At 38.4% G+C, this 16,719-nt stretch overlaps 1 protein-coding gene across 4 annotated transcripts in view; it reads right to left on the bottom strand.

Annotated features, from left to right (window-relative positions):
• The window catches only part of ARHGEF7 (Rho guanine nucleotide exchange factor 7), a 117,092-nt gene that overhangs the window by 68,910 nt on the left and 31,463 nt on the right, over window positions 1-16,719 (bottom strand). For 2 of the 4 annotated variants that reach the window (XM_026068031.1, XM_026068032.1), the window contains exons 1-4: window positions 14,551-14,644; window positions 12,197-12,281; window positions 7,797-7,927; window positions 5,081-5,282 (exon numbers count right to left, since the gene is read on the bottom strand). In XM_026068031.1, coding sequence (XP_025923816.1) covers window positions 5,081-5,282; window positions 7,797-7,927; window positions 12,197-12,281; window positions 14,551-14,556 — 424 coding nt within the window. In that variant the 5' untranslated portion in view covers window positions 14,557-14,644. Of the gene's footprint in view, window positions 1-5,080; window positions 5,283-7,796; window positions 7,928-12,196; window positions 12,282-14,550; window positions 14,645-16,719 lie in introns of those variants that run through there. The other 2 variants (XM_026068034.1, XM_026068033.1) reach the window with 1 other exon arrangement.

Here is a 16,719-nt window from a genome sequence, read left to right as displayed (position 1 = left end):
TTTGTTATATTTGTTCCCGGTTCTCAAGCTAGCTCAGGCATCGCTGCAAGATGCTCCACTGAATAATATGGACATGATCAGCATTTCTTCTCTGTTAGCATTCATTTGTCCCAAATGCTAATTTGACTTATGCCTACAGAACACCACTTGACAGAATACAAAATATCCCTCCAGGTGTGCATGAGTGGGGAAAGAAAAACTAGTGCTTTTTTTTTTTTTTTTAAAAGCTAAAAGTCTGTTTTGTCTTTCCCTCATGCACCAAGGGTTAGGAATAGCAGATACTCTTTACTCTTCTACTATACACTGCCTTTTCCAATAACATCAAATTTTGTCATTTTTGCATCCAACCAGAAGCACCACTAACATTTCAAGTTTTACTGGGCCTGATACTAACAGAACTACCCAGCCCGCATAACAGAAGAGAGGCAAGACAGTAACAACACATTAATTTCTGAGAAGGATTGGAAAAAAGCCTGTGATACATCAAATGACATTTTCAAAGCTTTATTGCTTTCTGCATAGTCATGTCATGGATTACACTTCAGAAAAACTTAACTAGCAAGTGACGTGTGATTTTTTTAAAATATAATTAACAAATGACAGTAGTTTGGCAAGTACCTCCCATGTTTGCCAAGTGCTATTCTTTTCATCACAAGGTAATTCTCAAAACTAAGTCTCCAAATCTCTTTACCATGCGAGATCAAACCAGCAGTATAAGACTCCATCTCCACATTTCTATACTTTCATGTGCCAAGCTTCTTTTTATATAAAGAAAAAAAATTCTATAGGCCATACTGTCAGATATCTTATAAACTTATACAGTATAAATCTTCTACCCTCTGTCACATGCAACAGTACAGCAGGATGAAAATTAAAAAAAAAAACAAAAAAACCCACTAATTTCAAAGTACTTCCTGACTAGTGATCAAAGAACATTAAAAAAGGCAAGATGTTACAGGATTCAAAGAAGGAACTGAAAACATGCATGCAGGAGAGAGAAAGAGAAATGGACCACCTTTTTCATCCTTTCAGATATGTGCTTACCTTATAAAGAAACTACTCTAAACTTTTTTCTTCTATTTATAAATTTAATCAGAAGTACCTAATTTCAAACAGATCCCTTTTGTTCCCTTCCAAAAAATAACACCCAAAAGTAGAATAAAAATCACTTCTCAGCTCAACTGATCAAATTTCTTTTCCTAAAATTTACAAAATCATTGTCCAGCTTAAGAAAGAGAAAATTAAAGGCAGCATTTTGCTCAATAATCTCATTTTAGTTTTTCCACAACCATTCATAATATTCACCATACATATATTACTATTCTGTGCTAACACTAATCATTCTGTTATAGATAAGCAAACAAGTTACAATGTAGTAAACAAGGGTACAGCTTTGCAAAGTTTTAGCTACTCTGTGCTAACTGATCTTGTGCATTCCCTCCTTGTGCAATAAACGTAATACAGTTCACTTTCCTTATATAATCTGTAAGAACGCAATGTGGATAAGAGCAGATCCCTTACTAAGCAGCACACCAAATCTGGTCATTTGTTTCCTTCATGGCAACTTCCTCATATAGCCAGTATTCTGAACTACCTGTCAGGAAAAACAACTACTGTATCTTAATCTCAGATTATCCGATATTTTTCAGCTTCTCCTCTTAGCTTTCTTTCTCTCCTTGGCTTTCTATCCACTACAGGGCAACTGCACAAGCTAAGATTACAAACATACCGTTATCCGATATTAAGAGTATATTTTAATATTTTAATTTAGAACAAAAATCCATTTATCTAAACATCTAACGACTATGAATTTTGTGAGAATTAAAACAGAACACACATGCATAACAAACGGCTTTCCTTTCTTCTGTTATCCAGTTTCTCAAAGTCAGGTTACAGCACATTGAAGAGATTTATTTAATGAAACCCAGCAGTTCCCAGAGGCTATTCAAATAACATATCATCAGAAATGATAACAATATTCCCTGCACAGAATTCCTAACTAGAAGTAGTTACAGTACTTTCAGCCACATTTGAGGGAAGAAGTATAGTTAAAGTCATATTGTCAATGCCAGAACATTTTACTGAGACTCTGGGAAACTGATTAGATGTCCAGGATGAATGCTCTGGTTATAAAGAGACTTTAATCGAGGGCAAGCACCTCAACAATCCTACACTGATCTTTTTTGAAATAAATTCTTTAGAACACTAAAGGGTAAAAAGACTTTCAATCTGAGCCTGCAAGAGATTAAGTTCTACTAACTCATTTTGAAGCACACTGTAGGGGTGGGGACCAAAGCACTTTTGTGTTTTAATCATTTGGTCAAAGCATGAATAAGAATACACTTAGAACATTTCTAAAGTAGCAAAATCTTAAACAAGAGAGCTATCTGCCAGGGAGTCAAGAAAACAGAGAGTGGAAGATTACCGCTCAAAAAACGTCAACCAGTCTCACAAAAAGGAGCAAGGGGACAGTAGTTCAACACAGACTGTCAACCCATAAAGATTACCTGGACAAAACTTCTTGTGAACAACCACCAGAGCCATAATAACTGCAGAACTTCATGGTAAGCGGGAGGACGTTACATTCCTTTTTCAACGGGCACAGTAGAACAAAGACAGTCCAACCTCAGAACACAACGGTAGTACGTTGGGATACAGAAGCAGGAGAATGCTAAAAAAGCCCTCTCCCTCTAGCACCTCCAGCAATAACCACAAAGCAGAGATCAGTTGAGAACAGAAATGTTCAGAACCACTTTCATGTAAATGACCAAAAAAAAGATGGAACTGTCCAATCTCAGGAAAAGAAAGAGGAACAGCCGCAAAATGAGAACAATATACTTCAAGTGAGAAGGCTTCAGTAAACTTAAAATATTGATAGAAAAGATCCCACAAGGGACAATCTAGGAGAAAAAGGCTCAGAAGAATGATAATTCCTTCTAAAAAAATTAGGGGCATGACAAATGAAGAATATGAAATGCAAATGTAAATTAATTTGGTCAAAAAAATCACAAATACTTCAGTGACCTCAAACACACAAAATGAAGCAAAAGTTATCAAAAAAAAAGTCAGATCACCAGATGAAATACAACTAGCAAGGGCATAATGGTAGTAGTAAAAAAATATTCCATAATATACATAAATTATGGGGAAAAGCTGATCTGTAATTCTCTAAGGAAGAAAAGCTATTAACAGATGATACAAAGAAGTTCATAGTATGTAATGCTTCCTTCCATCACACTTCCTCTCCCCCATCTACGGTCAACTTCAGACAATTCAAACACATGCCTACAAAGGCATAAAGGCAGGTTAAAGCTAGTATTTTGATAAATGAAATACTGCCAAATCAGCAGAGCAGGTACTAAGAGAAATAGCTACACCCATGCTTGAAACCATGGAGGAGAAGTGAAGTTCCAAAAACAATGGAACGGGAGGAGGAGAACAGAGAAAGCCTGAGCACTGCAGACCAGCCATTTTCTCTCTGTAAGAGCTTGTAAGTGCACAGAAAATAAAACAATGAACTCTGAACTGCCTGAGAAGGGGGACAGAGAGGGTACATACTCTCTTCTATAGAAGCAAGTGAGCACATGAGAGAACTCAAGAATGCAGCAAGTCTCACAGAAGTCAGAGGGACCAAGACCACAGGGAACACACCTATAGTGCGAAGGGAAAAGAAATGCTCAGCAGAAACTCCTAACACCAAGAAGGGAAAGTTAAAGCAGGGACTGCAAGCAGTTCACCTCAGCCCAGAAATCAGACATAAAGGAAAGATTGGAAAGAATCAAATTGCATTTTGTACTAGCCTCAGTCTCAGAGCTTCTTGGCTTCCCTATTTGGGAGAGACCTTCATCCAAGTTCATTTTGTATTCTAAAAAAACAACCTTCATTTCAGTTGCTAGCAATGTTTGGCTCTCATATGTTCACTTTTTAAGGCTACTTCCATTCTGGAGCCACAGTGCTGACCCAAGGGTCCAGTCTCCAGAGTCAGAGGAGATCAAAACTGATGAAATCAGAATGAGATCGCTGCAGCAGCATTTTAAATGAGGGCACAGGACATCCAGCATGGCTGAGACAGACTGCTGCAGCACTACAGACAAGAAAAAGCATTCTAAACCACTGCTTTGGGAAACTTTTTTTTCAGGATAAGCCTCATCTAAGAGGTATCTGAAGAAGAACATTAAAACTAAATCTTTAGTTCCCAACTTTGTCTGAGAGGGCCTAACTGAAAAAGACACCAAAGTTACAGATGTAAGACTTGAGCATTCAGCATACAGTGATTGTAGATAGGAAATCAAGGAAGAAAATAAGAGGATGCAACTGGGGGAGAAAGGACAAGTTTAAAAATGGGGTTTACTCCCAAAACTTGAGGTAACAACCAAGTATTTGTGTGGCTGTATGTTTGGACTGGAGCTATGACAAAGTGACCAGTAGAAAAGTCTCTCAGAGCTTCCTCAGGTAGTAGGAAGAACAAAGGTTTATCCTCAGTCTCTGAAAGCAAGCAGAGACCAGGAAGATACAACAAATAGATGTCACCCTTGTCAAGGTTCTGGCAGAGGAAAAAGCAACACTAGTACTGATATTTAGTCATGAAGATGACATTTAAAGAAGGCACTTCCATTATATGATTTTTGGAATAACATTGGTATATGATTAAAATTTGTACAAAAAATGTGGAGGATGTGTAAACAATAAAGAAAAAGAAAGTCACAAATACATTATCTTCCAAAAATGTCTCTCATCTAATTTTAAGTATATTTTAGTAGGGATGAGGATTTTTCCTCTAGGAAAGGAAAAATTCTGCTTTTGTTTGCTTCTAAGTAACTGGGCATATTTAGAAATTTGCAGGAAATCTCTCACTATTTAAACCCAAACACCAAATCAAAGTATGTCAGCATCAGGCAACTTGGGTGGGGGAGTATCGGTTCCTAAGCATTCATGACTTCCACGAACAAAGCTCAGTAAATACAATCACACTAACTACAAAAAAAAAAAAAAAAAGCATTATAATTTTTAACGAATCGACAACTATCCACCTCTACCCAAAGCAAAGAGTTGTACAAATATGCTCTCCTTCAAAACTCACCATTTGATTTTATTTCTCGTACGTAGTTACTTGGAAACCACCCTGTTTTGCCATTTAGAGTTCCTTCCCACCAGCCTCCTTCTTCCACTCTTGTAACATGAATAATATCTCCTTTTGAAAAAGAAAGTTCATCTTCATTTGTCTGTTGAAAATTAAATTTTGCTCTCACCACCAACTGATGGTTGCTGTTATCTGTCATGTCCTAATAAGTGAGAATACAAACAACAAAAGGATAACTTTAGAGATTTAAACAATTATTCCATGACCAAAACAGAAGCATCCATAAAAATGGAAACAGCCTCTCCCCCCAACCAACACTCCCCATATATTATTTTTATTCTAAGCATTTGCAAGGCACAATTTTCCAATTCCAGTATTTCTGTTATTTACATCTATGGATTTATACCAATCCAGAGAGTATACTATCTTATTATGGCCCTTCAAATCAGAAGAGACCAGCAGAGTTAAAATTAGAATAATTTTTACTCTCCAAAAATCAAATACTATTTTCTATATATAGTATAAACTGAAACTGCCTTTGGCAACTACAAAGAAACAACAGCTTTATATTAGATAGTTTTTCTAAGACATTCTGGATGGGGTGGGGGGGAAGAGTTGGGTTTAAGTCAAAAACTTTAATGTTGGATACAAATAAAGAGTTTGCAGCTTAAAACTTTCTGTAATAGGTCATGTTGGAAGATTCCACGTTGGAACGTGCAAGTCAAAATGGCCTACCAATGGAAAAGGCCTGTATTCTTTTAGGAAACCTAAGAAACCATTATTATGCAATTTACTTTGAATAAGGACTCACAAACCACTTGCCACAAGATTAGTAAAGGTGCAAATTTGCAGCATGTCAGACTTGAAGCCGCCCATATCCCCATCATAGATGTGAAGGCAGATTATCTCTCTATTGTAACAACTGAATGTTGGTAGTTACTTTTTTAAAGTATTTCAAAATAATCATATTCAAAATTCGTATTTTGTTTTTGGACATCAATTTTGAAAGTTTGCATCACTCAAGCATGTTATAAGAGTCAGGACAAAGATTCACACTGGGGGAAAAAAAAAAAGTTAAAAATCTGGACAGCTTTAAATAACCCCAAAACAGTCCCATGCACTGGAATTGAGAGAATATGATTATTAAAAAATATGTCCAACGCTACCACAAATAAGGATCAATATCTGTATAACTAGGAAAAAGTGACTCAGTGAGAAAATGACCGTGTAAGTGAATCCTAGCCAGCTACCCATGTAGCAGAATTTCACTTGCACGTTTGCTATACAGCCCAGGTGATTAAAAGATGTACCCTGTAATGCCACTGGGATCATGTAACGTCAGCTTAATTTATATACACAGCAATTACAAAATTGTATCACATCTCATAATTTATCATACTACTTTTAGTAGCTGTGCAGCTGTAATGAAATGAGGGCAAAATGCAACTTTCACAATTTGCTCCAAGATACCGTGAGACAAACTGTTTAACAACTATATTGCAGTAGTTTCAAAGAAGTGTGTCTGCTTTAGTCCTCTACTCATACGTCATGTGCTTTCACTCATTATGACTGCTCAACAGGAGAATATGTTTGCATTAATAAACAGTAAAAAGCCACAAAATAAGCAACAACATTGCACAGCGATGTCAACTACAGCCCGTTTACTCTATCAGGGTGGCTCTCCAGCACAAGAAACCGAGTAACAAATTTGTTGAGAAGGGTTGCAAACTGAATGTCTTCAGCAGCAAAGCCAACCTAAGAATTTCCTGGTCTTGGCCACTAGCTCTCTTCCCCTCCACCTTACAATTCCCTGCCCCTTAGTTATGCCAGCGGTGCACAGATCATCGAAATAATGCAAGCACTTAAAACTCTGATCACTTCAGTGATCCAGCTAACAGCTAGTCCCACAAACAGTTGCATCAGCAAAGGCAAGTGGGTGGTGAACAGCCGAGTTGGAGCTGGAATGAGTAGCCTGGGGCAAGAACTTGCACTGGCCCTGCTACCAGAGAAAGCACATCAAGACACACCTAAGAAAGCTTAACCAGAGGGTTGCGTTAAAGTGCCACACACCAGCCATCACTGTTCAAAATAGTCGTCTTCATGCATGAAATAAGAAGTTTACAGCAGGGACCTGACCTGTCCTTTCAAATCTTTTAGCTGACAAAAGCACCTTTCAAGATGGCCAATTTCAATACAGTACTCCACCTTCATTTCATCTATACTGCCAAATAACTGCCCATACAACTCAGTTACCTGAAGGCTACCTGAAGAACGATTCACCCTTTAAAACAGAAAACAGGAATAACTACTAACACTGCCAACATTACAAGCATCACCTCCGCTGAGGTTTGAATACCCTTCCTTCATCATTCCTTAAACTCAGAGGCAGTACAGCCCATGGAGAAAATAAGATTTTGTCTTTTAAAAAAGCAACTTCATATCATGAAAACTAAAAAGAACACCAGAGGGACACAACACATGCATATGAGATAGAGTGGTAAGTGACAAGAAAAATAATCAGAAGTTCATAGAAATCTGCATATATTTTGGAAGAACATAAGAAAAACTGTGAAAACAGAACTTCATAGGCTTGAACTACAGAGGTGGGAGAGACACAGAGTAAACAGTTACTCTGCTACGCTATTGTTTACTTACAGATCTAGTTAAAAGAAAAAAAAATCATTCCTCAGCCTGTTTCAATTCTTCTAGAACTTACCAAACTCCGATACTGTCCCTGAAAGAGTTTTGAAGTTCTGCTGTGCAAAGACTGGGATCCAAGGGAATCAAAAGATTTTATCCGATGAGATGAGGGCCGTGCACATACAGAGTCACTTCCCAGCCCTATGTCTGGAGGAAAAAAAAAAAAAAAAAAAAAAAAAAAAAGGCGTCAAACACCAATTCAAGAGATTTGCACATAAATTTCTACATATATCTGTAAAACTCATGCACTTAAAGCAGATTCAAGGTATCAGTCGTTGCTCAGTAACTCAAGATAAAAAAGAGTAATAGAATGATCTGAACTCCTCGGACACTGACAGTTTCTTCCACACGCAGACAGGAAAATTATCTGAGCGTTTTAGGAAAAGGTGGGCTAGGATACTATTTCTCCATTCCTACCCACTACCAGTCTATTTAAAGGTAATTAACCAGCATCATTTTAACTAGTTGCCAAGAAATTCAAATGCATAAAACTCGCCTGAAGCAGTCAGCCACATCTGTTTCTTAATTCTCCCCCCCCTACACACACCATCTCCTTCTCAATTAAAACATTCTTTCCACTGTCTCCTTTTTCCTACATTCCTCTGGCTTATCCCTTTTTTTTTTTTTTTTTTTTTTTAACCAACTAAGCTATTTTTCCTTTTTTGGGGGGAAGGGAAGGGAGCAAGGAAGGGATAAAGGAAAAGAGAAGAAAGCCAGTTGCTTGAAAACACAAACCTCCCCAAGCTTCTCCCCTCTTTCAGTTCTCTCTCTTGTAAACACCGCATTCATCCAAAATGTTCACCAAAGGGAAGTGTCACATGTTGTCAGGGCAGGGTGCGGGCTGGGGGCTCCCTGGGGCTGGGCGCTGGGGGATCCCAGGACAGCAGGGCTGGCCCTCACGGCCAGGGCCCGTCCCACTGCCCCACAAGGGAGCAGAAAACTGGGGGCAGCCGGGGGGCCCCGGCACTGGGCACCGCCGCAGGGACGGGAACAGGTCGAGGCCAGGCGGTCACCCGCAGGTCGGGCTTGGGATCAGGCCCCAAGCCCTGGCAGCCAAACCCCTGGGAGGGGGAATGCTCCAGGGCCCCTGCAGAAGCGACATGTTACAGTGCACAAACATTGCTCCTTTGCCCAAGAGTAAAACAAGTCATTCCTTTTCCTTCTGCTTTCCCCATGCAAGGAAATCCTTCAGTAAGCATCTGAGCTCCCAGGAGTCCCCAAAGCAATGTAATGTTTTCTGTCCCAAGCTTGGATGTTTTCACTAGACTGCGCAAGTCTCCCAACTGCTTCCTGCTTCTTACGCCTCTGTGTATTCTCCTTCCTAGCAGCTTGCTACGCCTCCAACACTTGACCTATATTAGCGGTTCACAGACACAACTACATTCTCCTACTTAGTTGCTTTCAGGCTACGGCAAGCAATGATTACGCAGTCCTCATTATTTTTGATCAAAGGGAAATGACACATGCAGATTTAGTTCCACAAAGAGACTGATGAACAGAATATATCTGCTGTTCCATGTCAAAAAAAAATCTGAAAGGAGAACTCAATTCATCTGAGCTAGAAAATATTCCAACTTCAGCACAGTGTCTAATGGCAGCTGAGATGCAGGAGGAGGAAAAGCATTCAAGATGGACAAAGAGCACAGAAGAAAAATGCTGATAAAGGAGGCTCTCATTCCCCCTCAACCACTCCAGACTATCTTGCTAATGTGTATCTTTTTGAGTCATTGTTATCCTTCAAAAATCATTCTCCTTCAAAAAGTTTTAGAATACAGACTCCCCAGTCAAATATCAGAACTATTCATATTAAGTTACATATTTTGTATGGATAATGTCATTACACATCGAAGTTACAGAAAAACTCACTCTTTGTGAACTTGCTTTCTAAAAAGCATTTAAAGAAGCATCCTACTGTGTTAATATAAATGCTGCAGATTATAACTCATTACAGAAAGCATACACTACTTCGTCTTCACAAACTGCTGGAAGAACAGGACTAGATCATGGACTTCATTTGCAGATCATAACTTTATGGCCAACGCTAATGCTGCCAAAAATTTAAAGTGCCCATCAAAGAACCATCAGAAACTAACAGGACTTAAGAATTAGCAGTAACCTGAAACATCTCCATGCTGAGTTTGTTACTACAAAGGAGATGTTTTTTATTTGCAGTCAAGTGGAAGAACAGACACACCACCAAATCCAGTGTTTAGACCCAGTTCATCTAGGGATAGGACCAGTTTTATTCATTACAGTATGTTCCAACTTCCAAAACACTCTACATAAAAATTCTGTTTAAGTGTGTCCTGATTCCTGAAATTCTCTATTTTACAAAAGCAGAATTAATACACCAACACAGGAGAACCTCTTGGATTTTGAATTAGAAACTGAACATGGCTTAGAGCTGAAAGGACGCAGAGACTATTCCAAACAACGACACACAAACTGCAAGTATTTTTACTAATAATATCTGAATACTTCCAAATTAATTTTAAGTTTTGATAGTCTTAAAAGGCTTGCAGTCCCCATTTATCCACTAAAATTTCAAATACAAAATAAACATGTTAGTGGGATTATTTCCAGGAAAAAAATAAAATAAAATCAGCTCTGCTGTAAAAAATTCAGAAATCTTGACTGACTATGGAATGTGCATGTTTGATAAATATTAATATGGTAGTTTTCACAGAAGCTTCACACTTCCATCCACCCAAAGATTCCCATGGTTTATAACACCCATTCTTCTTCACAGTTACCTCAACTGCTCTATACCAGTTCCTCTCCCCTTTTCTGCCTACAACCAACTACAGGTACCTTGTCCCTATCCCATCTGAAGTTAAAGAACCTGGTGGAGTGTATATACATAGAAGCCTTCTGTCAGCTCTGTGCTCATTACTCATACTCCTTCAGTTGCAGAAAGATCCATCTCAGAAGGTCTGTGTATGCTTGAAATTCTTGCAGACCCAGATGGAGATCTGAAAGCCATCTTTCAACACTGGACAGGGAGATATAGCCTAAAATGCCTTCTACACAGTCACCCAATTAAAGAAAATTGTTTGGAAGAAGAGTTAGTCAGGAAGATTTATGCAGCTCTGCTTGCTACTAGGAATGAGGCAGCAACACAGTTTGCATGTGGTTTTGATTTTTGGTTCCCCCCTCTCCCCCATCAAAGTAATAAAGCAGGGTCCTTTCTAATGCCAGCTGCAATTGTGGCTTTTTGATGTGGATATTTGTCTATTGATATCTGGACCAAACACAGCCACACTTTCCCTGCCCCTTGCTCCTGCCCCCCTCCGAGACATCTATGGTCAGTGTACAGTAGCAACTTTAAAGATGTACTGAAATGGTCTACATTTACACTTGCAGCTAAGATGAAAGGCAACATCGTTAACTGGTGTAAGTAGCTTCAAAGAAGTAGTCAGTGGAATTTCTCCATGTCAATTCATTAGAACCAAGAATTTGGTCATAAAACTCCCTCCTAAGGGACATTTTCTGATACAAGAAAAAACACAATAAATTCCCTATCATAATGCACCAGAGTACTATGAAAATGACAAGATATTCCCAACACTACTATTAAACCAAACAACACTGATTCACCACTGACTTTTCTTTATATCAACTTCGCTGTCCTCCCCACATTAAAGCTGACAATCATGGTTCATTTTTAAACAATCTTCACTCTCTCCAGCCTCTAACCTGATGAACAATAGAGGAACTTGCTGCCGATAATGGAAAATCCCAGCACAGAGAAGCAAGAAGATGAAAAGGGCCTCCAAGATTAACATTTCTTTACTGTCCTTGGACCAGTTGCAGTTGCTTAGCACGGCCTCATCCTACAACAGAGCACTGCCACCTATCACTTGTGAGCTGTCTCTACAGCTATCTCTCCTAAGAAACACAAGGCAGATACTACATCTTGTAGCTGCTACCAAAATGAATGGTGCACGGCTTAAGGGACCAGAGATGCTCGCCACTCCTGTGCTACTGTCAATAAAGACAGTGCTTTCTTAAGGACAAAAACGAAGAACAAGGCAAAAGTCTTTGTTGGCAATAATGTTCAGTTATGGGAGTGAAGGAGAGAGGAGCAAAAGTCTTTTTTCAGTAGTTAGTACAAAGTGGAGGGGGGGGAGGGGGGAGAAAAAAAGACCAATAGGTCCTTCTAAGAACACTTGCCACCTAAAAGGCTCTGTCTTTTGCTTCACTGCAAAAAATCCTCTGCAGAAGAAGAGACTAAAGAATCCTGAGAGGCCACTGTCAAAGTCTTAAAACAGCAAGCACAGAATTAACTGCAACAAGAAACTCTTCTAAAAGGCTGCTGATGTTCATTTTACCATGGACATAGCAACAGATATAAGTATGTATTAATGTGTGCTGAGCATAAGGTAAGAGAGCATCAAAACAGCAGATTCTACTTACCTGCAGTCACCTTATTTAAAGCAACTAGAGAGCTGAGAACCTTGCTGAAATTCTGTCCCTGATAAAGATCATTTGCATCGAAAGTCTAAAACAAAAAAAACAAAAAAACATACATTAAACACATAAAACCCCTCAAACTAAGCATTTCTACCATCACTATCATGCAAACCACGATTGTAGAAGCTACTTCCTGATCTAGGTGACCATCCTTTCAGAAACTATTATGGACCACTAAAAATGTGGGTGTTTGTCTTTTTTTTTTTTTTATCATTTTAAAACAGAAGGAGAATACAGAAGCAGCTGCATGTGAGAAAAACTGAAGAACACAGAAGCTAAAAATACCAAGTGCCAATTAAACTACAGGAAATTGCTCTCTTCTGATAATTACATTTTATTCAACTTTCCTCATAGATTTTTTGGCCAAAAACTTACTGGGTACCATTGAAAGTACTACATTACTCTTAGCATACTCTCCTTTTTCTGTAGTAGCTCACAGGCACTATACCTAATCATTCATAAAATACATTTTTTAAGAAGTACTACATTAATGTACATGCTATCTGTAATTCTACAAGGCACAGAGGAAAGTAGTGTTCCTTAACATTAATGAATTTTACAGAGAGTAAAGTTACTGGATAGGTTAAACGGAGAATGAGGTTTGGGAAGTAGTGGGGGGGGGATAGCTGGAGGTTATTTTATGTTTTTATTATTTTTAAATCATGGTAAAAAGATCCAAACTTCAAACTATCTTGCACAAAATATACTAGTAACTTTGATGAGCTGGGTGATGACATTAAACATCTGGATATTCAGGCAAAAAAGTGACCCATAATATTTGCCTGAGGTAATGGAAACACTCATCCAAAAACTCATGAAAATAGCTCTTGCAGTAGATCCTATATAGGTTGAAAGGAGTCATAGTATTCCCTTGTGCAAGATTAGAAAGAGGACGATAAAGACCGAGCTATTACGCTTGTTCTAACTGATTTAAGAAACAGAAAGAGATTCCGTTTCATGCAGTATAGTAGCTTTTATCTACAAAGTCAACAAGAACCTGTTTATTTTCCTGATAACAGACCCATCCCACAGGCATTATCAGAAATGTCCTGTCCCCCCAGAAAACAGCATTCAGAGGCAGGAGAGGAAGAAGAGAGAAAGGGACAAAGGAAGACGGGAAAAGGAAAAGGGAGCTTGGCTGAAACCAACAGAAATGCCAATTATTATCATAAAACTTATCTAAAGTAACCACACAACAGACTAACAAACTGGTTGTGACTTGTTATGTGATCTGCTAACAAAGGCAGAACAGATTCGGGAAACATTTAACGAGTCACATATTACTCACTAGTCAGAAAAATAAAATCTCTTGCATTCACAGTATTTGAGGCACTTACGTATGTTAACGCTCGGATTTTGAACCTACATTTTTTCCTCAGCCTGTGAGCCACAGCTCATCTTTGGTCCTACTGAACAGCAATTCTAACCTGGCTGCACCAGTTCCTGGCACCTCTCAAGCTCGGACAGTATACACAAGGTTCACAACAGCAATGCTGCTAGCTACCAACAGAATCAAGCCGTCAGTGGTAAATACTAATGTACTCCAAGCAGTTATCACTTGCATAAATTAAGTCAAAGAATTATTATTTAACTAAGTATCACTGGGCTAAAGATAATTTAAAGACTGTTCATATTTATTTAAAGCTTTAAGGAGTAAGTAGAGGAATGAGGGAGTCTCATAGACACAAATTCTGTAGGTTTTTTTTCCTGAAATATGAGAAAGTATTGAAATGTTCCATACACAAAGAAGAAAATAAGCCAATAAATTATCTGATTTTATACGAAGAGAACAGAGATGCATTAAAGTTATATTAATGGCATAATTTTTGATAAATAGACATGAGAAAAGACACTGCTGAGAAGAGACACTGATAAAGTGACAGCAAAGTACATAAACTTGGCTTGAAAGGAAAAATGGCAATCAGCTTAACCACTCCTCATATTGGAAAAAAATTTAAGCTGTTATGGAACAAAAAAGGACCAAGAGTTTAAAATTTTCATCATTAGCTATATACTTACTGTGCTGGTTTTTAGACAAGCAAATTAAAAATATGAACAGAGTCATGAAACAATGGCCCTGATCCTAATAAAAGAAATACAAGAGAGACAGGCGCGTGTTCAGTGCTACTCGGTATCAGTGAAGGCAGACACCAGAACTGGATCAGAACAGTATTAATGGGGGGAGAGAGGGAAATTTTAAAAGGGAACGTTCAAGAAAAAAGATTACAAGCTATAGCTTGGACTTGCTTAAAAAAAAAAAAAAAAAACCTAAAAAACTAAATATATTTTAAGCTCACCTTCATTCTGAATTCTGATACAGCTAAAAGGTCTCCAGCAAAGTCGGACTAACTCATGCAAAATAGGATGTGAGAAAGCCTTGTTTCCTGTTATGCTGAGACTATAAGGGATATCAAGAACAATTTAATTGGATCATCCCAACATATACAATGCCATAAAAAACCCTGTATCCAGGAAACACACCTAGTATGTTACTTCACAGGAAGTAACACAATGAGAGGATAAGAGAAACGCTTGCTTCCTTGCAATTTTATATAAAGCAATTTTGCCAGGAAGCCACCCTTAGCGACTGTCACAGCCATTCTATTTATCCACAGTATTTGATAAGTGGGCAGAGGGGAGGAAATGACTCCTTTCAGAGGAATTTTACACTAAATAAATAAATGTTTAAGAATAAACTAACCTAGAGAGATAAAAAGTGATGAAACCTGTCATCTTTGTGGTCTGCAGCAGACAAAAGCCCGTCTCTTCAAAACTCTTGTTAGGAGACTGAAGCATATAAAGCTTCTAGTGCAGCTAAAAAGTTTAGGTTCTCTAAAGTTCTGAAGCTAATTCATTATTTGCACATCAAAACTGAGCTGAACTACTTGAATATGCACACTTTGTTTCAATAAAAAAAGAAAATCTTCTTCTCCATTAGTGTAGGTTTCCTAATTTCACAGAGATATCCAGAAAGTATCTCTGACATGCATAAAAATCATCTCAGGATGTTTTAAGAGCTTAAATGGAGCTGCTAGAAAAAGCAGTTCTCTCCAGCCTTTCAGTAGAAGTCAGACTTGCCTGTGCACTACCATGCTATTTCTGGTTTTTACATGCAGATCTGCTCCAAGAAGTTATACTTTAAAACATCATTTCTGCATGGAAGAGAGGCAGAGAGGCAGTCATTTAGTACCTTCCGTATTCAATGTTAATGGATCGCATGCACAAACACACTGAATCCGTAACTGCCAGAATCAAAGCTGAATTTAGAGATCCAAAGTTATGCAAAGTTATTTTCATATTGCACACTAGTACCAAATAGAACGGTCTGCAGGCTAACTTAGCTTCTGTAATACTAACATGGCCCATTTTTTAAATCATGTCAGAAGCATTCAAAGTTGCCTGCGCTTACAACAGTTCTAAGACCTAGAAATGCAAACACTTTAAAAGATACTAGCTTGAAAATATTGCGACTTGTCTTTTAAGCAGTATATGACAGGCATATATAGATGCTAAACAAATCTTCATAGCAAAATACTTCCAACATACCCTTACTTTCCATGCAAACAACATTCTGAAGTCTACAAAGATTCCACCTATGATGAACCTTGTTCATCTAATGAGTATCTTCCTCCAAGACAGTCAGATAAACCACTGGTCAGGATACAAGTACAAAACTGACATAAATCACATCAGATGAGGACCCAGACAAGCCAAATCTTTTGAACAAACTATTTAAATAGAATACATAAATATCGCTCCTTTGTTTTTAAATTCCACAGAACTGACCACGTACAGATATGCATTATATAAGCATTAACATAAAGCACATCTTTTAAATAGAGAAAGAACAGAACCATATTAGGAGCCTTGCACCAGGAACACTTTGCAATTTATAAATAGTTATAGCAGGGAATCAATAAACTTCAGGCTAAGCAGCCTGACGCATTTACTCAACTATTACTGGCCTGTTTTCCTGCTCTTTAAATCAGTCTCCTGTTCCTCTGTTCTCCGCCTTCTTTCAACATCTTGCACATCATTATCACAGACAGACACTATATTCTAGAAGCAGGCCAGACCAAACTGCCTAATATAGAGGGGTCTTCCATTATCTATAAACCTGGGCATATCCCCAAGAGCACACTGTCCCATCTGGTCACAGCACCGCAACTGCACAGATCTGCGGATTCCCCGTCACAACTCGCAGATCTCCAACCTCCCTCCCCACCGCCCAGGCACCTACCCTCAAGTGATGAGTCCGTTTCCCTATAACCACACCTGTACTTTTTTCGCCCCTAGCATCTCAACTGGCTGCAGACTTTATCGGTAATAAATAGATGATCTCTTCCAGGTCACTGATGAAATGTTAAATCACATGGTCAAGTACCAATGGCAGCAAATACCCTACAGAAAGATGTACACTGGATGGCAATTCCTCATTTATTATTGCATTAAAGCCTATTAATTAG

Source organism: Apteryx rowi, unplaced genomic scaffold, assembly GCF_003343035.1.
Source record: "Apteryx rowi isolate R43461 unplaced genomic scaffold, aptRow1 scaffold_267, whole genome shotgun sequence".
In the NCBI taxonomy this organism is placed as follows: domain Eukaryota; kingdom Metazoa; phylum Chordata; class Aves; order Apterygiformes; family Apterygidae; genus Apteryx; species Apteryx rowi.
This window is presented reverse-complemented; position numbering and strand designations above follow the sequence as displayed.